The sequence below is a fragment of the Callithrix jacchus genome, chromosome 1 (genome assembly GCF_049354715.1).
Source record: "Callithrix jacchus isolate 240 chromosome 1, calJac240_pri, whole genome shotgun sequence".
Lineage (NCBI taxonomy): Eukaryota > Metazoa > Chordata > Mammalia > Primates > Cebidae > Callithrix > Callithrix jacchus.
Window position 1 is genome coordinate 99722058 of NC_133502.1, and position 26552 is coordinate 99748609.

Sequence of the window (26552 nt, forward strand, 5' to 3'; positions counted from 1 at the left end):
GTATTGAAAACAGAGCCAAAGGTTTATGGGTGAATGCTGCCAGAGCCTAGGATGATAGAAATAGGTGCTGGACAAGACTTGAGAAACCATCCATAAAGCTCTCAGGTTTCAAAAGAAGTTCAAACTGAGATCTGTCCATGGAGCTCCACCTTCCCCTCTGAGAGACAGTTGCTGACCGGAAGGGCAGTGATAGTGGATGCAGCTAGGAACCTAGTCCAGCCCCGCTCAGGCCATCAGCACTGTACACCCTTGGACCTCTTCTAGGTGGCTTTTGCTCAGTCCCCCTGCCCTTCACATTGAGATTCTGTCTTGCTTGTTAGACTCATCTCACTGAAAATGCTGTCTCTGAACCTCCTGGGCTTTGGCTGATAAGAACCATTGGGAGAATAATGGCTTGGATAATGATTTTGAAACCAGTTTTAGCCACAGAATACGTTTCCTTAATCTGAAGTGTAGGCAAAGCCCAGTATGTAAAAGAAGTTGTGGTTGTAGATGGGCTTTGGTTGGGATTGGAGATTGAAGACTCTTTACCCATTGCTTGTGGCTCTTCGGGAGCTTGAGTCAACAGTTGTCCAGGTTGCCTGTGCCTTTCCTAGGTTTATCACTGATATCCTTGTGTCCCAGGAAACCCGTCAGTCCTGGGAAAACCCAGGAGCATAATTTGAACACCTCTGGGTGAGATGACCCACAAAATGCACACAGAGGGTTTGATGCTCTTAGTCTTTAGTTGGAGCCTGAATTATTTTTATTTTGTTTTTAAAAAATTATTTTAAAAATGGAAATCTAATTTACATGCTATAAAATTTACCCCTTTAAAGTACACAGTTTCATAGTTTTTAGTGTGGTTCACAGTGATACAGCCATTATCACTATCTAAGTCCAGAATATTTTTATCACTCCCCAAAGAAACCTGATACTAATTAGCAAACATTTCTCATTTCATCCTCTCCCCAGCCCCTGGCAACCACTAATCTACTTTCTGTTTTTATGAATTCACCTCTTATAAACATTTTATATAAAGGCAGTCATAAGCAATGTGGCCTTTTGTGCCTGTGGCACAAATGTCTCCAAAGTTCACCCATATTATAGCATCTCTTAGTACTTCATTCCTTTTTATGACTGAATGGCACTGTGTTGATTCAACAGACCACATTTTGTTTATCCATTCACTGGGATTGTTCCCCCTTTTTAGCTACTGTGAATAATGCTGCTACGAGCATTGGATACACATTTTTGTGTGGACAGTTCTCTTCAGCATATACTTAGGATGGAACTGCTGGGTCATAGGGTAACTCTGTATTTAGCTTTTTGAGGACCTGACTCATTGTTTTCATTGCCCCAGCTTTTGGGCAATGAAACTCTTCTGCCCTTTCTTTAATGAAATCATCTGGTTTCTGTCAAAGGATAACTTAGAGATGTTCACTTAGTTATATTCAATGAATATTTTCTTGCATATGAGGGAATAAATGGAGTGAAGCAACAAGGCAAAAACAATCTATTAACATGATTTTATTATATATATATTATATATACACACACACACACACACACACACACACACACACACTAGATCTGATCTCTATTTTTCTAACCTGTATTTGTGATTTTTATTTAGGTCAAAGTTATATAAAATAAAATTGATTATTTTAAAGTATACAGTTCAGTGGCGAAGTATGTTTAGAATGTTGTCCAATCATCATTTCTATCTATTTCCAAACATTTTCATCACTCCCAAAAGGAAACTATATACTCATTGAGCAGTTTCTCCCTTGTTCCTTTCTCCAAGATCTTTATTGGAGTGTAGATTTTTACATACCAGCATGTCAGATCTGTAATAGATTTGAGCTCTCTGAGGGCAGGAATTAGGTTCTGCTTTTCTTTTTATTTCCTGGAGATCCCAGGCGTTGAAAACATGCTTACTAGCTCAAATTGAAAAGGCGTGGTTCCTATCTTCAGGAGATTGTTATTTCATGTAGGAGACCAAGAGGGAGGGAAAAAAAGCTAGAGAGGACTCCAGAGGGGGGTGGTGAGTCTTGCTACCAGGGGAGCTAGGAGGTAGAAGCACCTTTTAGGTGGAGGAAGGGCATCTCAGCTCCAGTAAGGTACCATGGCAGGAATGTAGAAGATGCATTTTGGGGGGCATGAGTGGCTACAAGTTTGGAGCAGAGGGTAGATGAGGTAGAAAAAGAGGTGATAAGGGACCAGGAGGTCTTGGGGCCAGACATGGAGGACTTGACTGGTGCAAAAGAGGCAACAGAGGTGCAGTAGGTGTGGTTGATCATTCTTGACCTGCAGACAGGCCTATGGGAGGGGTGGTACAGGAGAACACCCAGCAGACAGGCCTTCCTTTAGAGCCACATGGCAAGTCTTGCTTGGAAGGACTTTGGCAGAGCCTTGAAGATCCTTTAGTGAAATTACTGGGTCCATATCAAAGAATAACTTGGAGACCTTTATTTGATATTTCACACACTTTGTTTCATCATATGCGAGGAAGTCACTTGGGAGATGGAGTTAAATAAAGGCAAAAACAAAACTGAAAAAAGAGGAGAGAGGGAGAGAAAATCCTGCAATCTGGGAAATGTGTTTTGCACATTTTGTGTAAGCAGATTAGCTGGCAGCTAGTAAGGAAGCTATTCTGATAATTCTATCATGAACTAGGTCAACTCTACATGTCAAAGAAGTCCCTTCCAGTCACTTGCGGGTGCTTCAGAAGACTTGGAGGATTTAGCTGTGAGCGCAAATGACAGACTGTATATAGTTGACCAGGTCTTTGCATTGGCACGTTGGCTATAGTTAGCCAAGCTACCCTGCCTCTCATTCGACTTCTAAATCTGAATATTTGTAGTGATCTGAGATTTGCCTGAATGTTTCGTTCCTCCATTATCCCATAACCATCCTTGTTCCTGAGGAAGGAGGGGACATATCACTTGTTCTGGCCCAGCTATGGGACTTTGGCCAGTTCACTTTAGCATTGTCTGGCTTCAGCCTCCTCCCCCATACAATGAATGGGCCTGGGACTTACCTGAATGCATTTGCTTGCACCACTGGGGTGCAGCGTAATTAATGTGAGCTTGGAAGTCAATGGGCTTGGTTCTAGATCTTGATTCTGTTGTTTATAGCAGTGTGGCCTGGAGCAAAGTTCTTAATCTCTCAGAGCCCCGTCTTTCTTTTTATCTGTGAAATGAGGTTGAATTACCTGCCTTGCTGTGTTCAGTTCTGTCAAGCATATAAACCATTGATAAGCAGAAGCTGCTGCTCTATTACTGCCCCCTCTCCTAACGATGAGAGTATTTTGAGCACCAGTTGGATGAAGAGCCCGCTCCTTTTCATTTGGAAGGCTGTGATTCTGGTAACCTCAGGGGTATGCCTGCTTCCCTCACTGTGGCCACCCTTCCCCGGGCGGAGGTCTGGCAGAGGTTCTGCTTCTAGCTCTGTCTCTCTGGCTCTGCATTTTAATGGTTTCAGCTGTCAGAGCAAGGCCCCACTCTTGTTTCCTGGATGGTTTGTTCCATTTTTACTTTACGTGCATGGGAGTGGGGAGTCCCTGGGGCCCCTGCTTGCAAATTCCCCAGTGTGCTTTTAGGACGTGCATGCGCGGCTGGTGGTCAGCTGGCCCAGAGCCACAGATCTGTTTCGAAAGCCCTGGCTCTGAGATCTGCCTGGGAATGTAGCCCAGATGCAGAAACTCTGATTTTTCCCGCCTACTCCAGACCCCAGGGGATCTCCAACACAGTCTTATTCACCATCCAGGAGCTTCCTTTATACCATGTGTAGTCTATTGTGGTGCTGCCAACCCCAGAGCTCACTGTTTCTGGGTGCTGATTCACTGAAAGCACTCTGAATGCATTGAGAGATTCAGTGGCTTACTGATGTTTTTCATGCACAGCATCTTTATCTCACATCTGCTTTTTGCTGTGTACTGGATGCATGGTTGAGGCTGATATGACACTCTCTGTCTCCAGTTTATTATGGAATTATGTGCAGGGCATAAAAGCAGTCCCTAATACATTTCTTATTCAGAGTTTAGTGTACATTTTGTCAAAGGAACAGCATTATGCTTGGTAGGTAAGAACCCAGACTAGCTTCCTAAACAGGTGCCTCTCATACTTTAATGCACATATGAATGAGCTGGGGAGCTGGTTAACATGTGGATTCTGATTCAAAAAGTCTGGGGTGGGCATGAGGGTCCATATTTTTTTCTTTTTACTTTTGATTTGGAGTCTCGCCCTGTTGCCAGGCTGGAGTGGAATGGCACGATCTGGACTCACTGCAACCTCCACCTCCCGGGTTCAAGTGATTCTCCTGCCTCAGCCTCCCGAGTAGCTGGGACTACAGGAGTTGTGCCACCGTGCCCAGCTAATTTTTTATTTTTATTTTTTTGTATTTTTGGTAGAGATGGGGTTTCACCATGTTGGCCAGGCTGGTCTCAGACTCCTGACCTCGTGATCCTCCTGCCTTGGCCTCCCAAAGTGCTGGGATTACAGGCGGGAGCCATGGCACCCAGCTGCGTCCATATTTTTAAATAAATTCCAGGGGATGCTGTACTGTGGGTCTGTAGACCACACTCCAAGTAATAGGGTTCTAAACCAGCAGTTCTGAACCCTGACAACATTACCATCACCTGGGGAAGGTTTTAAAAACTATTAATACCGGTGCTATGGGTCCCTGCTTCCTATCCCAGACCCAATTAAAGCAGAATCTGGATCTTCGCTGAAACTTGTGTACACGCATTCATGGCAGCATTAGTCATGATAGCCAAAAGCGAAAACAACCCGATGTCTATCAGCTGATGAATGGATAAACAAAACATGGTGTCTCCATACAATGGTGTATTATTCAGCCATGAAAAGGAATGAAGAACTGATAGATACTACAACATGGCTGAGCCTTGGAAACAGTATGCTAAGTGAAAGAAAACATTTCCAAAGCACCACGTATTACATGAGGCCATTGAAATGAAATATCTAAAATGGAAAATAGAGACAGAAAGCAGATTAGTGGTGGCTTAGGGTTGGAGTAGGTGAGATGAGGAGGGGAAGCAGGGAGTAAGTGCCAATACCTATTGCGATGACGGGGTTTCTTTCGGAGGTGATGAAAATGTTTTAGTATTAGATAGTGGTGACTGACTTTTGTAATCTATTTTTTAACTTCTTGAATTATACTAAAACCCACCAAAGTGTACAGTCTAAAAGGGTGAACTTTATGGTATGTAAACTATATCTCAACAAAGCTGTCATTTTGAGAATCCTGACTCTGGGATGAGGAGCCTACGTGTTGGCAGTGCTAAAAGCTTCCCAGTTGCTTCTAACCTGCAGTCGAGGGGTTAAGATATTGTGTTAGTTCAATGATTCACCCAGCAGGGTCCCTGGACCGGCATCAGCACTCCCAGGAACTTGTTGGAAATGCAGATTCTTGGGCTCTTCCCCAGATCTACTGAATCAGAGACACAAACATATGTTTTAAAAAGCCTTCCAGGTGATTGTTGCTCACTCAGGTTTGAGAGCCAGTACAACTAGAGCATTATTTTTTAAGTGCTGAAATCAGACAGACTTGGATTTGCAGCCTGGTTCCTGCAGCTTCTATCATGGGACCATGGTTAAGTGAGTGAGCCCCCGTGTGCTTTATTTTCCTTGTGTGAAAATGTGGATTCCTTCCTCCTAGTACAGAGCCGTGAGGATTAAAAGAATTACATATTAAAGGTGCTTTGGATGGGGTATTGCCCGTATTAAAGGCTCAGTAGTAATTGTTGTTATTGTTATGGTTGCTCCAGGAGCTCTAAACCATGACTTCAATGGGAAATTGTGTTGTTAATTCTATAGGTGGCCTCTTGAAGTACCACCCAGTCTCCCCTCAGTGGCTATCCTGACCTTTATCCAAGCCCCTGGAATAGCAGGTTTTGGAGGAGAAATTGCAGGCTGGGGAGAGGGGAGGCGTGCTCCTGTGGAGATGATCTGGATTTGTTTGTGAGGTCAGATGTTTGAGCATAGTCATACTTCTTGTGTTGGGACTTTGATGGGAGCTGGAGGTTGAAGTGAGAGAGGGCAGGTGGAAAGGAAGAGAAGGCTGTAGCTGAGCGAATTGATGTTCCAGTGAGGCTGTGAATTCATTGCTTTCTGTGGGAAGAATACTCTTCCCTGGGCTTGCTGTTGATGGGAGAGTCTGGTAAACAGAGTGCTCAGAACATTTTGGCTAGAGTTAGAGCTCTTTTATTTGCTTTCAGAGTGTTTAACATGGTTTTCTGGAACCTACATAATTTAGAGGATTGGCTTTGGTAGCTTCATAGGGAGAAGGCAAGGAAGAGGTTTAAGACTGATGTTAGGGAGGGAGGAAGATGGGAAGGAAGGCGGGGAGGGAAACTATTATATAATGATCAGCTATGACACTAGGTGCTTTCAAATCATTTACTCTTGTGTAACCCTCCTGAGAGTACTATGAAATATTGTAACACCCTCCTCCTTTAACAGTACGCAGAGAAACCGAGGCTCAGCAAAGCCATGCTACCTGACCAGGGTCACAGAACCAGACGTGAATAGGAATCTGGACCACTGGTCTTTCAGGTGAAATTTCACCTCTTGGGTCATCCAAGGAGAATTTGGGGGCACAGAGGTTCTCAAATGCAAGTGAACTTCTTGGAATCTCCTTAGGGTGCTTGATTAAAGTCAGACCTACTGAAGCAGAATCTCTCATGATCAAGCCTGAGAGCCTGTGTTTTCAATACCTATTCCAGGTGTGCTGATGCCCAGTCAGGTTTGGGAGCTGGTACTCTGGAATTCATGGACTTTAACCCGGCCACCATTCTGTATCCCCTGTTCACTCTCCTCCCACATACAGCCTCGTTTCCCAATTCACAGTGTATGTATGTCATTTGACAGTCTCAGAATAAACTCCCTGTTAAAATTCCATTGACTATCTTAACAAAAACACTCTGGGAGTTCACCTGGACATTTGGGAGGGGAGAGGATTTGTGGGAATGCCCTCAGGAAAGTGTCTGAGAAAATTAGATCACCTGCAGACACTACTCCAAGGGAACCCACTGCCAGAAAGAAGCAGTCTTTTCTGTCTGCTCATCCTGAGCAGATGGCTACCAGCCTTCTTTGTGAATTGTATCTTTTGACCCGCTTCTCTTGAGTCACTTTGAGGGCTTTTGGGAAGTAGTGCTGAGACTGAGACTTCCCAATACAAGGCCAGTCTGGGTTTGAGCGGTTGATAGTGGCTTCCTCTTGGGGTCTGAAAGGGCCAGAGCTGAGGCCAAACTAGTGACAAAGAGCCACCCCCTCTGCCCTGCAGGCCCTGAATGGCCAGGAGGTTGATTAATGACTGAGCTGACTTCATGTGTCACTTGGCACAGTGTTGTAGAATGGGAACAGTGTTCAGTTTGAATTTCAAAAACCCAATTAAGGAATTCAACCTTTTTTTTTTTTTTTTTTTTTAGCTGACCACTTTGTCTCAAGGATCTTTAGTAACTTGGAATTAATAATAATAATAATAATAGAAGCTTCTTTAAAGCTTTCTCTTCTCCCTACCTCTGAGGACTTGGGAGCAACCCTGCCAAGAAGATGGGGAGAGGGCAGAGGTGATTATCCTTTTCTCAGGCTTCAGTAGATAGTGTCAGGCCCACAGCTCTGTAGAGCTGGTGAGGAGTCTTAGTGGGTACAGATGGGCCAAGAGTGAGTATTTCCTCATAGGAGGAGGAGGGCACAACTGGGACCACCTCAGTGCGGCTTGGTGGGGGTTTCTAGCCTCTTGAGTTGGTGCGGTCTGGAAGGAAGCTCTGGCCAGTGCACTGCAGGGACCCCTCAAGGTGTGGCTCTCATGTGCCCCTGTGGGTCCTCAGGGGTCTCGCACTGTCTTCTCTGGGTCCATCCCTGACAGGATCCTCCTGCCAAGGCCTGTGCTCTCCCTGTCCGTCTTACTCTCCCTGCTTATTATTTGTGGCCAGCGCCCTTCTGTATCATCTTGGGCTGTTTACACAGGTGTGTGGTAAGGGGCTTCTTTGCAAAAGATTGTTACTATGGCTTTCCATTGGTCCTCTGATAAAGATCAAGATCCTTAACAGGGACCATTTAAGGTCCAATCCTGGGAAATCGGATTCTGGCTCTCTGTCCAAGTTTGCCTAATTCTACTTTGTACATCTGTACATTAACTTTTCTTTATTAGGAAAAGAAAAAAAATGTGTGTATGTGTGTGCATGTGTGTGCATGTGTATGTATAATAACATGGGGAAATGTACATTGAGTCTTTTTAAAATGTATTTTATTTCATTTATTTTTTAAAATTTCAATACCTTTTGGGGTACAAGTAGTTGATGATTACACGGATGAATTATATTGTGGTGAATTCTGAGATTTTGGTGCACCTGTCAGTTAGCGTACATTGCACCTAATGTGTAGCTTTTATCCCTGGCCCCTACTACCCTCCCCTTTCTGAGTCTGTGAAGTCCATCATATCACTCTGTATGCCTTTATGTACTCATAGCTTAGCTCCCACTTAGAATGAGAACATAGAATTTTTGGTTTTCCATTCCTGAGTTGCTTCACTTAGAATAATTGTCTTTTTAGTTCCCCCGATGTTTAGGCTGATGGCTTTTGTGCCTGCTGGCTCTCTGCTGGGCATATCCACCACAGCTTACCATCGTGCCCTGGTTAACACCTTCCAGCCCTGGATCTCAGCTCAGCTGTCCCTTCCTCAGGGTACCTTTTCTGGCCCCCAGGCTAGATCAGCCATGTATCTTTCTCATACTTACGTTGGTGTATGGAGTAGGGTTGGCACTCAGTTAAAAATTGCTGACTGAATAAAGGACGCTTCAGGAGACTCATGGGTGGGGATCACTACACTGAAACTTCCCTGGCTCTGTGCATGTCTTTGCTCAGGATGCTATAGATCATATTGATTTTGTCTGTGTGCGTTTAAGATTTTGTGACTATCAATATTTTAAATGATGCCGAACTCTCTGAGACCTGTTCTAACTTGTTGGATTTAATTGTACAAGGCTTAAAGTGACTGCTGTAGAGCCATCCTCAGCTGTCACAGTAATTTAGTGCCCTGTGTGCATCATCCTGGCAGCCCAGGCTCTAGATTGCTTTTCAGAGTGTTGTTGTTTTGTTCTTATTTATGAGTAAGGCTCAGAGGTGCTGAATCAGTTCTTGGCTGGACAGCTTCTGCCTCGTGTATCTTAGTCATCTACCACTGTGGGTTCTTTTAAAGGGCACTGGGTCATGGTGACACAGAAGCCAGTGACCATTCCCATGGTGATGCAGGACCCTCATTCCCTCACTTGGGCAATGCGCAGTGAGTTCTTCATGGCATAGTGACCTCTGTTGCCAGGAAGCTGTTTTCTGCTGCACTGTGGATACAGGATAAGGCAGCAAAGTGCCCTAATACCCATGAACTTACCGATACCACGTCAGAAAATTCCCTCTTCTCCATATCTTCAGATAGAAATTAGGGGAAAATTCTTTCTGATCATCACTGCCCAGTCTTTTTTGCAGGTTGTGACCCACTAATGAATAATGAAACTCAATTTGTGGGTCATGAATTTAAAAAGAATGAAAGGAAATAGGATAGAAAATAGTAGAATGCAATACACATAGTGAAAGTAACTATTGTTTTGTGAAGCTTTTCTTTTAGTTTGTGTGTGCAAATCAGGGCTGAGTCACGAGGTAAAGTACATTTCTTTCTCGCAGTCAAAATACCCCATCACCACAACTCTATAGCATGTTGTAAGTGGAATTCCCAGTGTCCTTACACCTGTGCTTTGCTTTTTCTTAAAGGTATGCAAAATCCAGTCAGATCAAGACTGTGTCGAGTAGCAAGATATTTTTTAAAGGAAGTAGATTTCGATATAGGTGGGTACCAATGATTCCATTTCAGTGATGGGGTGGGGATGGGGCAGCCACTTTCATTTTAAAATTTCACTTGTAAATAAGTGGCCTTTGGCTTGTGCCTCTATTTGAGTCTTCTATTTCCGCTCCATTGCTCTCTTATGCTCACAGGGCACCCCTCATGCTTTCTGTAGCTGGGTCAGACCCCTGTGAAGTTAACAAAGACACTTGTGCATACTCCTCCCATTCTTCCTTGAGTATGTGTGCATACACTTGTGTTTCTGTTTTGTTGCAGTGGGAAAGTTGCCAAAGAGGTGGTGGAGGCCAGTTCCAAGATCCAGAGGGAGCCTCCTGAGGTGCACAGGTGAGTGAGTGAGCACTCTGCGTTCCAGGTGGCTTTAAAAGCTGGCGTTTCCAAATCCTCTATAACATTCCCAGTGACATCTGGCGTTAGAGAAGGACATACTCACTTCCTTAGACATCACACTCAGATTTGGCTGGGCCGGGGTATGAGCACAGCTGGGCTCCACTTTATGTGCTCTGTGGAGAGTCATTGATTAGGTCTGGAGTGTCACCTGAACAAGCAGGATGCTGTGCCATCGCCTGGCCAAAAACTGTCATCTCATTCTCTTAGGAGTTCTCTGTTCCTGACTGCGTTCATCATATTTGGCTGCTTCCTGTTGGCCTGACTTCAGGCTTACCTTTCATGGGGCCATTACTCTCTATGGCCACACAGAGGAATGAAGGATTTGGTCATTGCTGGCTTAAGAGTACACGCCTCCATTAAGGTGACAATATACAGTAATTCTTAAGAATCACATCTTCTCTTGCCATGTTGGACTTTACAACAATTCACACAAATCGTTGCCCATTCTAAACCTCAAATATGCTGCATATATGAAGTTGAACATTCTCATCATGATGCCTCCCACTTTTTAAGGAAAGATCACCATGAGCTAAATTATTTAGGAAGTCACACACACATTGGTTTGCACCTTCCATTTCTTCCTTATCTTTGAAACCCAGAGGTAGTTTTTTAATGCTTGGATTTGTCCAGTTTCCTCCATTTTCAGGGTGACTAAGTGGGCTGGGTGCCTCTCCACCCTGTCCCTTGGGGTTGTTGGGCAGGAGGATGCTCTGATCCCACAGAAGTGTGGCTGAGCCAGCCTGGAGAAGCATCCAGATGGCACTTCTCTCCCACACTGAGGAGCAGAAGTGCAGTTGGCACAATACCTCATGTAGATGTGTACAGAAGAAAATCATTCCTGCTTTGGGGTGACCTAGTGAGGAGCTGTAACATAAAAGTCTGCAAAACCAGTTTATTGCACTTTAAGAAGCAGAAGATTACAGGATGAGAGAGGCTGGAGCACCTTGGCTGCAGGCACGTTGGTGCAATTCCTGAAAGTCTTACAGCCTGTCCACCAATGAGAAAAGTCTCATGGTTCCCTCCTCTTTCCCAAATTGTAGTTATTCAATGCAACAGAAATGAAGAGGAAATGATAAAACATATCATTTCATCCCTTTCAGAATCTTTGAACTGGAAATGACCTCAGGGATTGCCTAGTTTGATGGTTCTGTTCTGTAGACAAAGAAACTTGAGTCTCAGACAAGTTAAGTCATTTATCCAAGGTCCTGACTTTTTTGATGGCAGACCTAAGCCTAGAACTCCAGTGTCCTGCTGCTGTATTCTCAGCTTTTTTCTCTGTAGCACCTTGAGAGCACCTGGCATTTTCTTAGAAGCTGGTAGTAGAGGCAGAACTACCCCAAGTGAGTCAGCATGGATTTTATTCTTCCAGGTTGAAGGTCAAATGTTTGATCTTAAATACTTGATGTTGAGGGAGTTCTCCTGATATCACAAACACAAAGCAGGAAACTTTTTTTTTTTTACAAAGCAGGAAACTTTCAGAGAAACATATTCCAAAAAATAAGGCTTTTTGAGTCTCATAGTTACCATCTATGGATGGTTAATGAGGTCAATAAAGAATTTTTAAAAATACTTGTAAATTGAGGTTTGAATAATTTATGGAAACCAAGGCTTTTTAGCCCTGGGTTCCTCAAATTGTAACTTGCACAGGGATCACCTTGGAATTCTGTGAAAATCAGATTCTGATTCGAGAAGCCTGGACTAATGCTTCAGAGTCTGTAATTCTAACATGTTCTCAGATGATGGCCATGTGGCTGGTCCATGGGCCACACTTTGAGCAGCTAGGCTCTTGGTAACAGGTGGAAGGGTGAAGGGAGAAGCCTTGCTGGAATGAAACACTTTTCTTGGAGTGGACTGAACCCCAGAGTGGGAGGAAAGTGGACACATACTGAGGCATCCATCCACCAAATCATAGTTTCCCTTTTCTGCAATCTTCTAAAATCTCCCAAGACATTACTGCAAACAAGGATTTAGGGGCTTGACACCTGCTTTGCATGCTCTTTCTCTTCTACCTCCCCCCAGATATAGGAAAGACTGTTGAGTTCACATCCTTAGGATGCCTCTGTGGTTCTTTGCAGCATCTCTCAAATCTCTAACAACACCAGGAAGAATTTGATTAATGTAATGCTGCAAAGCAACCACTGGGAGAAAAGGACCGTGTCTATCTTGATCATCTCCATGTCCCCTAGCACCTAACACAGTGCTTGGCACATAGTGGAGGTCAATATATACCTGTTGAATGAATGCATGAACTAGGAGTATTGGAGGACAGCAGCACCTCTCATTTTATTTGATGTGAGATCTGTCCAAGGTGCTGCCCCTGGGACCTCAACCTCCCCAGAGACAGCATTGTGGTCAGAGCCATAGTGATGTGTGAAACCTTCATGCAGGCAAGTCCTCCTTCTGTACTAGTAGCTGGTTGTGTGGTAAGAAATTGTTCCTCTTGGACAACTGTTTTATTTTCAAATCATTTTGGCTTCTTTGAAGTTGCTGGTCAAAAGTGAGAATGTAGTAATAAGCTCTCCTCTTGTGGTGGGCATTCAGAGATGATCATGAGTCTAGAATGGTGATGGTAAGGCTTTAATGGGTGAATTTTCTTCACATTCTGAGATTCTACTCTTCAAATAATGGCAAGTTCACAGACACCTACATCTGCTGAGATGTGTGTGTATTTATGTGGAGAAACAAGCAGACTGAGAACACTTTCTCAGAATTTTTCGTTTTCTTCAAAAAGAGGAGAAAAAGCTAACTCTGATGGTATCTTGCTGGTCATGATTAATGACAAGATCCCCAAGCCAAACTCTCCTGAACTGGCCACTGGGTGACAATCATCTGCCCATTCCAGGGGCCCAGTGAGGCAGAGAGCTGTCACTTGGTGAGCCCAGGGATGGTTGTGTGAGCCACCTGGGCATAGCAGCCACCATCAGGAAACATTCCAAGGCAGCATTTGTTCTTGACACAAGCATCTGTGTAGAGGTCACGAGTGGGTTCTGATCTTAGCTGTGTTGCTTGCCAGCTGTATGGTCTTGGGTAAATCACTTCTCAGATCATGGGCTTACTCATCTATAAAATGAGATTTACAACATCACTTTGCCCAACTTCTAGGCTTTGTTATGAGTATTAAAATACAGTGCTTTAAAAATTATAAAGTGCCATACAAATATGAGGTGGTGACAATATTATTGCCATCTCTCATCCAGAAATGAAAACTGGAATATAACAGATACATTGACGTTAAAATCCCCCAGATAGAGTTTTTTTTGTTTGTTTTCTTGTTTTTTTTTTTTTTTTTTTTTTTTTTTTGAGACGGAGTTTCGCTTTTGTTACCCAGGCTGGAGTACAATGGTGTGATCTTGGCTCACCGCAACCTCCACCTCCTGGGTTCAAGCAGTTCTCCTGCCTCAGCCTCCCGAGTAGCTGGGATTACAGGCACGCACCACCACGCCCAGCTAATTTTTGTATTTTTAGTAGAGATGGGGTTTCACCATGTTGATCAGGATGGTCTCTATCTCTTGACCTTGTGATCCACCCACCTCAGCCTCCCAAAGCGCTGGGATTAGAGGCGTGAGCCACCACGCCCGGCCCCAGATAGAGTTTATAGAGGCTGGTACTACTTGTTTTTATTCCAAGGAGAGATGTAGGAAGTCCTGGAGTCTCAGTTTAGTCACTGTTTTATGCTACCATTTTTGAGTCCTGAGTGTCCCCTTATAAGCATCTTTTTGTTGAGTTACATAATGTCAGTTTCCTTACCTGTAAATATGGTATTTTTCTTGCCTATCTTATAAGCACAATGAGCAAAACAAATGGGGTAAAGTATATCCAAACCACATTTGCCAATATTAGAATATAATTGTGGTTCCCAAAGGAAACTTTTCTGCTTCAACAGAGTTCCTAATAGCAGGTTCATTTGGAGACCATTCTGTCCTGGGAGTACATGCATGAGTGGGCTGCAAAGTGGGCCAGACATTTTTGCTGCATCATCTGATAGATGGGTTCTGAGACTGGAGAAACATGGCATGTATCCTAGCCTGAGCTGGGGAGACCCCAGGCGTAAACACAGTTACCTCAGGACATCACATGGAAGCGAAGAGTGGAAGCTGTCTGTTACATCTGCATGTATTTTAAAAAGTGCCGGACATGGCCAGGCGCGGTGGCTCATACCTATAATCCCAGCACTTTGGGAGGCCGAGGCGGGTGGATCACAAGGTCAAGAGATCGAGGCCATCCTGGTCAACATGGTGAAACCCCCTCTGTACTGAAAATACAAAAATTAGCTGGGCATGGTGACACGTGCCTTTAATCCCAGCTACTTGGGAGGCTGAGGCAGGAGAATTGCTTGAACCCAGGAGGCGGAGGTTGCGGTGATCTGAGATCGCACCATTGCACTCCAGCCTGGGTAACAAGAGTGAAACTCCATCTCAAAAAAAAAAAAAAAAAAAAAAAAAGTGCCTGACATAATGGGACCTCATGTAGCCAGAAACAGGAGGATAGTAGGGGCAGCGAGCAGAGTCTCCTTTGGGACATTGCAGGCTAAATCACACAGAAAGGCAGTGTGGGGCACAGCAAAAGCTTTGGGCCAGGAATCAGATTATCTGGCTTTGAGTCCTAAATCTGCCCATATAAGCCTCGTTAGTCATGTTACGTAAGCTCCCCAAGTCTCAGTTTTTCATGTGCAAATATGATATTTACCTTGCCTATCTTAGAGCAAGACACACTGAGAAAAACAAAATGAGGTAATGCATATACAAACCACTTTGCAAGTGAAAAGTAGAGGGCCATTCAAATTCTGATATTATATTTGTCATTAGTTCAATAATGCTGGCGGGCTCTTGCTTTAAATGAAAGAAGCCAGGATCAGTTGGCACCTTTAAAAATGTTTAAGGAGAGAATTAGGTAAGAAGGTATAATTCTTAGTTTAAAGGAGTTGGTAGATTTATTAGTCCATTTGGGAAGCCATAACAAAATACTGTAGATTGGGTGGCTTATAGACAACAGAAATTTATTTCTCACACTTATAGAGGGTGGGAAGTCCAAGAGCAAGACACTAGTGGATTCAATATCTGGCAGGGGCCTGGTTTCTCATAGACGGTGCCTTGTTGCTGTGTCTGCACATGGCAGAAGGGGGAACAAGCTCTCTCAGACTCCTTTTATAAGGATACTAATTCTATTCATGTGATCATGACCTAATCACCTCCTGAAGGCCCCACCTCTTAATACCATCACACTGGAGATTAGGTTTCAACAAGTGAATTTTAAGGGGATACAGACACTCAGGCCATCACATAGGGAAGGGTGGGAGACTTGGCATGTTGTTTTCTAATTTTGTTGACTCTTTCTGCCATGCTGTCAAAGGGTCTGACATTGGGCTTGGAGCCCTGGATTCTTTGCACTCCAGGGAAATTCCTAGTTGTATCCACGTTTGGGTTTAACTGAGTCTTATACTTATCAGGGAAGAAATGTTCTTCTCTGAGTCATATTATTGGAGAGTCTCAGTTGTAATCCACTGCAGGAGTCATCTGGTCTAATATGAGGCACGCCCTATATGCCCCTGTCCCTGGCCATGGCTCTCTGCTATGACAGAGCAGCAGGAGCCTGTGAATGTAGAGGCTGAGCTGGCATCCTTCTGGCCATCCAGTGCCAAGGCAGGCTCACTCCTGGGTATCAGCCTGGTGAGCCCAGCCTGTCTTAAAGCTATGCAGTTGTCTGGACATTGCTAGTTGTGGGTGGGGCAGTAAGATGGCTTGGTAACTCCAGCTGAAGAATGTTGGAAGGAGGGCTTATGGGGAGCAAAATAAGCTCATAAAGGCCCACCAAGGGCTCATCATTGGGGCATAAGCAGTGATTCCTTGGGATAGGAACAGTAGCCGGCTTAGCTGGCATGGACAGTCAGAGGTGGAGCAGATCAATTCAGAATTGCTTGGGTAAGAATGGATGGATGGGCTTTTCAGAGGTCAGAAAGCTAACAGGAATGACAATATGTTGTGCTTCGCAGAGCTGGAATCATAGTCATGAGTCATGGCCAGAAGAAATCCCAGGAGAGCTAGAAAACTGAGAACTCTTCACAATAAAAGAGGAAACTACTCATGGGAAATTTTAATCCCTCCCTCCCTCTCTCCCTCCCCTCCTTCCTTCTGTAAAGATTTCTCTATTTATGATTCTTTCCCTGTAAAAAGCACTGTGTTCACCAGAATATGCTGCAGGCATTGCTTCTCTTGGAAGGTCATCCCTGGCTTTGTCCTCACTCACATAGGATTAGGTCCCCTCCTTTGTGTTCCCATGGGACCCAGGCCATCAGTCACCTTCATGAGAGACATGGTGTTCCAGCTGTGACTATAGCATGTTAAGGAGCCATGAGGCCAGGTATGGTATCTCATGCCTGTAATCCCAGCACTTTGGGAGGCTGAGGTGGGCAGATCACCTTAGGTCAGGAGTTCGAGACCAGCCTGGCCAACATGGTGAAACTCTGTCTTTACTAAAAATACAAGAATTAGCTGTGCGCAGTGGCGAGTACCTATAATCCTAGCTACTCAGGAGGCTGAGGCAGGAGAATCGCTTGAACCCAGGAGGCGAAGATTGTAGTAATGATCAAGACCAGCACTTAAAATGAGGTAGAATTTTTAAAAAATAGTGAATTCTACATAGATATGTAACTATTATTACATAAAACATTAATTTCAGTTGTGCTTCTTCCTGTGTGTTTGGGTACAGGGAGAGTATATAAAATGTATTTCTTAATGTAGGTGTCAGACCACAAAGTTTGAAAATCATGGTTCTGGACAGTGAATTACTTACAGTGAGGACTACAGTTCCCTAGAACGAAGCAGAATATCCAATATGTATATAGCGGCTGCAGAGTAAATGGCTATAAAATGAAATAATGAAGAAAAGGACTCCATGCTAAGCAAGTCTTCATAAATTTCCTTTCTAGCCAGTGCCAGCCATGGGAGCTTTTCATTCAAGATGCTAGCAGGCATCTTGATCCCCCTCCTCTTGCCATGGAAACACTCAGGCTGGAAGGTAGTCCTGTCAGCCCACCTAGGGAACACTGTGACCAGGCTGAAATGGCAACATATGTCAAGCCAGGACTGCATTCAGTTTACTTCAGTTTCAAACCTGAACACATTTTCATAAGGTGGCAAGTGAGATGCACAGGTATGGCTAGCTCAGTCTCTGTCCTTAAGGTGTTTATCAAGGTGGGGATGATCAGTACACCAATAACTAGAGAGAGACCGAGGTGAAAAATACAGTGAGTTATGCAAGAAGAGAAAGTGAGAGAGAGAGAGAGACTGAGAGTGTGTGTGTTGGGAGGAGCAAATCCTGGAAGGCTTCCAGGGGAAGGAAACACTTGACTTCTTTTCAAAGTATGCACTGGTTTTGGTTTTGACAGGAAGTATGGGGAGTGGGGAAGGGTGCTCAAACCTGCAGGCACACTAGGGCAAGCATCTAGTATCTCTGCAGCAGGTAGTGCAAGCAGGTGCCCCAGTGCCAACCAATAGGCTTAATGAGATACCTGCACAGTTTCCTTGCCATCTGCTGCTGGCCTCAGCCACCAACACACCTTGCATGCTCCTTGCCAAAGGAGAAAACAGAGCCACAGCCAGTTAGTGAGTAGGGTGTAACTTTGAGAATATTAAACACTGATATTAAACACTGGACATCCAACAACACAAAGATAGGTTATAGCTGTATCTGTCTGGCAGGGATTTTTGGTTTTGTTTGTTTGTGGTTATTACATTTCGCTGAGCCATGCCCTTCATTCACCTTTCTGCATATCTAGTTTGGTGATAGCTAGTTCCCGTGTCTTTTTGTTTCATCTTTCTCTTTTTTTAAAAAAATGCCCAGACTGTCATCTGGCATGCTCAGGACTGGTGACATATGAGGAACTGTATTTTCTTTTATTGGATTGCAGTAGAACATAGGGACACTTGGTCAAGCCAGAAAGGGCCATTTGTCTTGAAAGTTATGTCATCTTCACTACTCGCTCAATCCACTCCGTGTCTAGAGGTAGCTCCCTCTAGACGCAGAGAAGTAGTCTGGACAGCCCACTGAGATGGAGGGGCCAGTGTTTGTGATGGAAACCAACCTCGTCTGGCTTATTTCTGTTTTCAGAGCCAACATTTCTCAGAGCCGCAGTTCACACTCCTTGAACAAACAGCTCATTATTAATATGGAGCCCCTGCAGCCCCTGCTTCCTTCCCCCAGCGAGCAAGAAGAGGAACTTCCTCTGGGTGAGGGTAAGTCAGTCTCTTCATCCCAAAGGCTGGTGCTGTAGGCCTTCTATGGAAAGAACAAGGGAGGCACCAATTCTGCATATAATGGGTAATGGATTAGTGTATGAAGTGGAGTGAGCTGTAAACTGTTTTTAGTAAATACATTTTTTGCAGCTGGAAGGCTGTGTTATACTGGGAACTCTATTGGTTTCTCCTGGTATAAAGAGTTCACTGGTATAAAGTATTTCTAAAATTAAATATGAAAGGACTAATGTTGTTAGACCTACACCGGTCCAGTACAGTAACCATTAGCCATGTGTGGCTGTATTAAACTACATTTAAATTCATTATAATTAAAAATCCATTTCCTCGATCACACTGGCCAGATTCGCAATGCCCAGTAGCTCCATGTGCCTGGTGGCTGCCATATTGGGCACTGAGACTGAGATCATTTTCTTTGTCACCAAAAGCTCTATTGGATGGTGATGTTTGCCGCTGTAATCACAATTAAATTAGTGGCTGTAAAGAATTCTCCACAAGTATCTTTACACTGATCATCCCATTTATGCCCCCAACCTTCTTGTTCTTGTTCCTTCATTTACATGTTTTGAAACAAGCTAAAAAAAAGTGGCATGTCCACTGCAGCCCCCAAATGTGTTATACTTTTAAAGATAATATATGTGTGTCTAGGCATCCTGTTTGTTTTTAAGGACTCTTCTGACTTCAGGGAAGAATCTCTCCACACTGCTTGCTGCAGACACCTTCAGGCATCTCACATTCTTATTAATTTCAAAAATTTGTTTAAATTAAATTAATTTAATTAATTAAATCAAAAACAAATGCACACAAAATAGTTATTAGAACCTTTGAATATGAACATGCTTTTTCTTAACTTCATGTGATTTTGGTGATGAAAATCTGAATACTAGGCAGTTTCAGGAGGGCAGATCACTCTGCCCCCAAAAGATCACCTTCACCTCCAGCTCATGGCAAGAATTTCTTTCATGGATGAAAACTTTCTAGTCTATCATAATGGTATGGCTAGGAATGCAGATAACCTTGAGATAGGTAGTAGCAACCAATTTGCAGTGACATGTAAAAAATTCTAGCAAATCTTTTCTGAAAGCCAGCTTTAATGGTTAGAAGAAGAATTTGGCAACTGGATGCCAAAAATTCCATGGTTGGAGGGAAAGTGCAAAATATGAAAGATGGTATCTTAGAAGACACTAGTTGCCTTCAACTGGATTACAAGAGATGATGCTAATGAGAACACACTTGTTATAAATGGCGTTTGCTGTCTATCTTAACAATGAACTCTGAAAGCTCCAGGCCAAATTAATTTTCTTGGCCTTAGGGCCTCTGGGTCCATGTTGCTTGTCTGTGTTTTTCAGCAGATTATCTGTTTTTGTGTGTTTTGCAAATGAAAGCAATTTTCATTTCTGGTCACTAATGGTTTTCTAAGTTTCCTCCTAAATGCTTGGAATATTGCTTTGAGTGAAAATCACTTTTTCTGAAGGTCATAATTATCCCCAGTTTGAATGAAGGAGGGTGTGGCTAATAGAGAAGAAAAGAGAAGGGGCAGCTCATAACTGGAATTGTGACCGTACCTTGTCTGCAAAGATGGAAGCCTAGATGGGAATTCAATTTGGAGACCCAGACAAGTTGAATGGTTATAATGGAAAATATAAAAGCCTAGGCCCTGCTGCCTTAGGATGCCCAAGATGTGAAAGGGAACCTGGTTAAACTTTCCTCTGGACTCTGCATCCCATTATCTATTAGGAACATCTGTTTTGCTCCATTTTCTTATAATGAGGTTCTACTGGTAAATACTAGGTGTGTTTTTAACATAGCAACTGTATGGACAATAGACAAACCATTATAATTAACTGCAAAAAAAATTTTAAAGTCTCTCATGACAGGAAAGGAATGCATAAGTTACCTTTTCAGTTTTCCCAGTTGTTTTAAAGAACCATCTTAAATTCCTTCACCAGCTGTAAAGCCAAACTGATAGACGAGTCTCCTAAAAAGTCCACAGTATCTCTATGAATGTCAAATCAAATTATTTTCTCCAGGAGATTTGTCCCCTTTAGAATATCTTTGTGGGTTTTAAAGTTCAGGCAATTCATAACAACTTTCAGGATACAGATTCAATTAAAAAGCAACAGAAGTAGAAACAACACTATTGTTAATTTTTCAAAAAATGCAATGATTCTCTCAACTTAGAGTAAGAGCAAAATTATCTTAGGTACTACAAAATTCAAAGTGCGATTTCCACCACAGATGTAGCTCTGTGTTCTGCATACCATTGTAACTCGGTTACTAGTTAAATTCTTCCTCACAGCTCTTATCTTTGAGTGTCAGGCAATGGGATTCAGGCATTCCATGAGATAGATACCTATTTTATAGATTCACACTTCTCAGATTTTTAAAAAGAAGAGAGACAGATTACAGTTCTAAACAAAGATGTTTCCGCCTTTGTGAATGGGCCCTATTTCTGGGCTTTTGAGCACATGCAGTATGAAGAATTTTGTTTCATCTCTATATTTTCATATTTCATTTCTTTTTATTTCTGAGCTAGAGCCAAATGTAAAGAGGCTAGGAATTCATTCATTCCTTAATGCAACAATTGTGACAAATACAAGTTGTACACCCTGTAGACCACACTTGCCATGTCCAAGTTGCTGTGGACTATAAAGATGAAGACATGAAGATGCTCTTTTCTGGAGACTCACAGCCCACTGTGAGTGTGGTTTCAGGGAAGAGGTTCTGGAGGATGCTGAAGGTGAGGCAGAAGGTTAGGAGAGGAACAAATTATGGGCTTCCTAAGACTTGCAGGAGAATTGAGACTTTAACCTGAGAGCAACTGGGAGGGATTGAGGGATTTCAGGTATGGGAATGATGTCAATGGCATGGGGATTGTCTTTTGCATCACTGGTGATGTGTAGAGAATGGATTGGATGCAGACATGGCTGGAGCAGAGCTTTTCAACCTCAGAACTACTGACCTCTCGAGCTAGACAGTTCTTTTTGGTGGATTCCTGTGCATTGTAGGATGTTTAGTAGCTTCCTTGGCTTCTACCCAGTAGATGCCAGAAGGACTCCACCAATATTGACAACCAACAATGTCTCCAGATATTGCCAAGTTTCCTTTTGGGGAGCACAAGAGTTCTCTGGTTAGAAACAACTGGGTTGGAGGCTACAGAGGAACCACTGGAGGAGCCGAGAGAATAGATATGCAAGGGCTGAAGCAGGCAGAGAGAATGCAACTAAGGAGGAGGCTGTGGATTTAAGGCATAGTCAGAGGCAGAGTTGTGGAGACAGGGTCGCTGGTTATATGGTTAGGAACATAGTGTGTGGACTCCTACCAACCAGGTCCTGTCCTTGTCTCAGGGACGTTGAGTTGAAAACGCTTCAACCTCTTTTTGTTAAAGATGGGACTGCAGAGACCCAGGAAGATTTCAGTGGTATGTCAGCATCACACAGGGAGTCCATGGCCAAGCATGATTTTGTTGAATTGCTGAAGCCATCAAGAGAGTTACATACTACTGTTGCTTCTCAGAGCTTCAAACACAGAGTGGTGGAGACTTGACACCACCACTTACCTTTCTTATCATTGTTCCCATCTGGATATGCTGGTTCAGATTCTTGTCTGGGGTTTTCAAATCACATAATTTGGACTAGATTTATAAACTGGTCAAGATTAACAGCTTGAGCCTTGTTAAAAGTGTTGTCTAATGGCCAGGTGCAGTGGCTCACACGTATAATTTCAGCACTTTGGGAGGCTGAGGCAGGCGGATGACCTAAGGTCAGGACTTCGAGATCAGCCTAACCAACATGGTGAAACCTTGTCTTTACAAAAATACAAAAATTAGCTGGGTGTGGTTGTGCATGCCTGTAATTTCAGCTACTTGGGAGGCTGAGGCAGGGGAATTGCTTGACGGAGGAGGTAGAGGTTGCAGTGAACCAAGATAGTGTCATTGCACTCCAGTCTGGGCAACAAGAGTGAAACTCCGTCTCAAAAAAAGTGTTGTCCAATTAAAATTTTTAAAAAAATCAGGCTGGGAGAAGAAAGTCTTAACTTATGGAATGTCTCTCTGTGAGGTCATGAGAATGTCCTGGCACCTTGTCTTAGATGGTATGATTGATTGGTGGGGGCATCTCTGCTGCTGCCATGGCTCTCTGGGGTCATGACCACCCATTTGTCAGACAAGCTTTTTCCATTCTTTTTAAGTTTCTCTAAGACAGCTGGGCAGAGTATTATTGCCCAGATTAATGCAGTGGTGTTCTGGGAAATCGTGTGACCCCATTCACCCGTGTGACAGCTGGAGGATTCAGTCGCAAGTTGGCTGTGTCAGGGTGGAGGAAAAAACAAAATCAGTTCCTAGGCGCCACTAGGCAACGGGAACATTTTCAAAGCTCACCCAAAAGTTGCTCGGTTACAGGATCCGAGAGAACTGGTGCTGTGGAAAACTTCAGATGAGAAGGTCAAACCATTTGAAGAGTGCCACTTAGAGCTTATGAGAATTTCAGAAGAAAAAATTGAGAGTGGGAATTGTTCTAGGTGAAAATGACATTTTAAGGAGTCATTAATCTGAATAAATTCACATGTAAAATGGAGGAGGTTCTGTAGATAGCACCGTGCTTATGTGTTTTATTGGTGGAGTATATGTTCTCATTATGGAAGAGTGTTGGATTGTGGTAGAGAATGAGAGTGAAATTAATCATGTGAGACTTGGTAACTGGCAATTACAGACACACACTGAAGATCACTGGTGTCTGCCATAGGAGTGGTGCAGGCTGGCATAAACATGGTAGAAAAGCCATGTATGGTAGGTACAACTATAATAAGTCAGAGTTGAAAATGTTTGTTTTTCTCCTTAATGGCAAAATGAAAGCACAGGGGAGACACCAGAATTTCTATAAGGGAGGGTCTTGGGGGTGGCAATGAGTGTTAGATTAAAGGGTCATGTGAAGCTGCTTTTGCATATGATCAAGGAAGTGTCTTTATTGAAGAACAGATGGAAATTAAGAGAATGGTAAAACTCTCACAAGCCACCCTTTAGCACCATCCCTGTAACAGAGTGTGTGTCTGTTTGTGTGTGCGCGTGCACGCGTGTGTGCACGCATGCCAAGTGTATATGTGAATGCATGTATGTGTTGTGGATATGATGGGAAGTGTGTGTGGAAGGCAGAGACAGGGGTCTTTCAAGGTTTGCTTACAGTGTCTAGCCTTAACTATAGATGGCTTAAGGTGGCTTCATTGAAATTCTCAAAAGTCTGTGTGTGAACATGCAAAGGTATTTTGCGCATGTAAAAAGAGCATTGTCCTCATCCACCAGGCATGCCATACTCTTGGTCCCACCCACCTTCCACCCGAACACATAACAGCATAACAGGTGACTGGCGGGGCTGCTGCGTTATCCATGTGTATGCCTTTCGTGCACTACACAGTTGCTCTGATCCATCACTGTGAAGCCTCTGACAGCCCAAGGCTGCTGTGGTTATACAATGGTGAGTTCCTTATCCTACCCTCTACCACATTTAGTCTTCCTCCCCGACTGTCTGATGTGAACATTCACTTCCCTCTTTTCTCCCTTGTGGAGTTCCATGGCCATGGCTGAGACAAATTTACCCTTTTCTCACGGCTTTGGTGTCTTTCTTCCCACCATTTTCCCCCAGATGCTAAGCCATTTCTTCCCTTTGGCTCAGATGTGTCAGAACATATGCATTAGCAGCAATGCACTGTTGTTGTTTTTTTTTTTAATTTTTTAAAAGAGTCTCGCTCTGTCACCAGGCTGGAGTGCAGTGGTATGATCTCACTGCAACCTTCGCTTCCCAGGTTCAAGCAATTCTCCTGCCTCAGCCTCCTGAGTACTTGGGACTATAGGCATGCGTCACCACAACCATCTAATCTTTGTATTTCTAGTAGAGATGGGATTTCACCATGTTGGCCAGGATGGTCTCAATCTCTTGACCTTGTAATTGGCCTGCCTCAGCCTCCCAAAGTGCTGGGATCACAGGCCCAGCCTGCACTGGTGTTTTTGAAATTTCTTTTGTTATGTCCCATGAAACAGAAGCTGTCCTGTGGAATCACCTTTCCCCTTATGGTTTCTGCCCCAGTTCTAATTAGACTTGTCCCTACCACAGGGTTTTGCGATTGCTATTTGCTTTATTTTTCATTTTTCTAGTACATCATCTTAAAAATTTAGAAATCACAAAAAAAAAGCATAAATGAGCAAAAAAATAAAAAAAATAACATTCCAGCTTGCCCTGCTTCTAGAGGCAATCAGTGTTAATGCATTAGCAATTTCTTCCCTATGCATTTTAATGCAGTTGCAGTTATCCAGTATATTAAATTCCTAAAATTCCTGCTTCGTTTGCTTAATGTTGAAAACACTGGTGCATGAAAACACATCAGAAATTGAACTGAAGATCAAACAATGAATTGGAAACATATTTAACACAAACACAGACAAATGGGTTAGATGTCCTAAATTAGAAGGATCTCATACAAAGCGCTGTTTTAAGCATCATTTTAGCATTGCACATTCTCGGAATATTCTGAATATTCTTATTTAATGACATCTATACTTTCTTTTTTTTTTTAGGAAATGCATGGAAACATAGATATTTAATGTGAAATGCATTTTCCCCTAACAAACTTTATGTCCACCTATTTTCAGCATTCTGAATGCATGGATATTCCTTGGATCTATTTTTTTCTTTTTTCTTTGTTTTGGGGGGGTACCTGTCTATAGTATTAGGGGTTGCATGTTTTCTTTGTACATGCAAAAGGACTTATACAAAAGCCTCCTAGACTTGTATACAAGTTTTAGATATCCTTCCTAGGCACATTCACAACCCCCTCTCTGTAGACCATTATAAAGTCTAGGAGGCTTTTTTTTTAATATAAGGAAGTAATAGGGGTGTAAGGTTGAAAAATGACGTTTAGGTCATATCCCAAAGAGTCTTAAGTTGCAAGCCCCAAAATTGGCCTTTCTCTCTTTCTCTCTTTTTTTTTAAAGAAGGAAAGAAAAAAAGGAGTGAAGGAGAGGAAGAAAGAGGAAGAAAAAGAGGTAGAGAGAGAATGGAAATGTTGCTTTATTCTAAAAATGGGTATTAATAATGGCCGATCAATATTTCATTTAAACCTATGAGTAGGTGTGATGTGGTATTGACAAGAATGTGTATTTTGTATATTTAAAGTGGAGAGCTCTATAACTATTAAGTTTACTTGTTCCAGATCTGAGTTCAAGTCCTGGATGTCCTGATTAATTTTCTGTCTCGTTGAGTCTAAATCTCTTTATGGGTCTTATGTATCTGGGTGTTAGGATCGTTAGCTCTTATTGTTGCATTGATCCTTTTACCACTATATCTTTGTTGCTTTAAAATCTATTTTATCAGATGCAAGAATTGCAACTCCTGCTTTTTATTTATTTATTTATTTATGCTCTCCATTTAGTTGGTTAATCTTTCTCCATCCCTTTGTTTTGAATCTTTGTGTATCTTTGCATGTGAAATGGGTCTGGGTGTAGCATACAGTTGGGTTTTGGCTGTATCTTTTGACTGGGGAATTTAGTCAATTTAAATTTAGGGTTACTGCCATTTGATGTTAACTGGTGGTTTTGTCCATTCGTTGATGTAAATTCTTCTTTATGTTGATGCTCTTTACTTTTTGGTATATTTTTAAAAAGGCTAATACTGGTTGTTTCTTTCTATGTGTAATGCTTCTTTCAGAAGCTCTTGTAAAGCAAGCCTGGTGGTAATAAAATCTCTGAGTACTTGCTTGTTCATAAAAGATTTTATTTTTCCTTCAGTGGTGAAGCTTAGTTTGGCTGGATATGAAATTCTGGGCTGAAAGTTCTGTTCTTTAAGGATGTTGAATATTGGCCCTGACTCTCTTCTGGCTTGTAGGGTTTCTGCTGAGAGATCTGCTGTAAGTCTGATAGGCTTCCCTTTGTGGGTAACCTGACCTTTCTCTCTGGCTGCCCTTAGTATTTTCTCCTTCGTTTCAACCCTGGTGAATCTAACAATTATGTGCCTTGGGGTTGCTCTTCTTGAGGAATATCTTTGTGGTGTTCTCTGTATTTCCTGGACT

The 26552-nt window shown here is 42.9% G+C and overlaps 1 protein-coding gene across 14 annotated transcripts in view; it reads left to right on the forward strand.

The window, feature by feature from the left end:
- Window positions 1–26552, forward strand: part of FRMD3 (FERM domain containing 3) — a 398735-nt gene that overhangs the window by 326445 nt on the left and 45738 nt on the right. For all 14 annotated transcript variants that reach the window (XM_035303819.3, XM_002742802.7, XM_078367705.1 and 11 more), the window contains 3 exons: window positions 9771–9845; window positions 10117–10185; window positions 18355–18479. In XM_035303819.3, the coding sequence (XP_035159710.2) occupies window positions 9771–9845; window positions 10117–10185; window positions 18355–18479 (269 nt within the window). The remainder of the gene's footprint in view (window positions 1–9770; window positions 9846–10116; window positions 10186–18354; window positions 18480–26552) is intronic.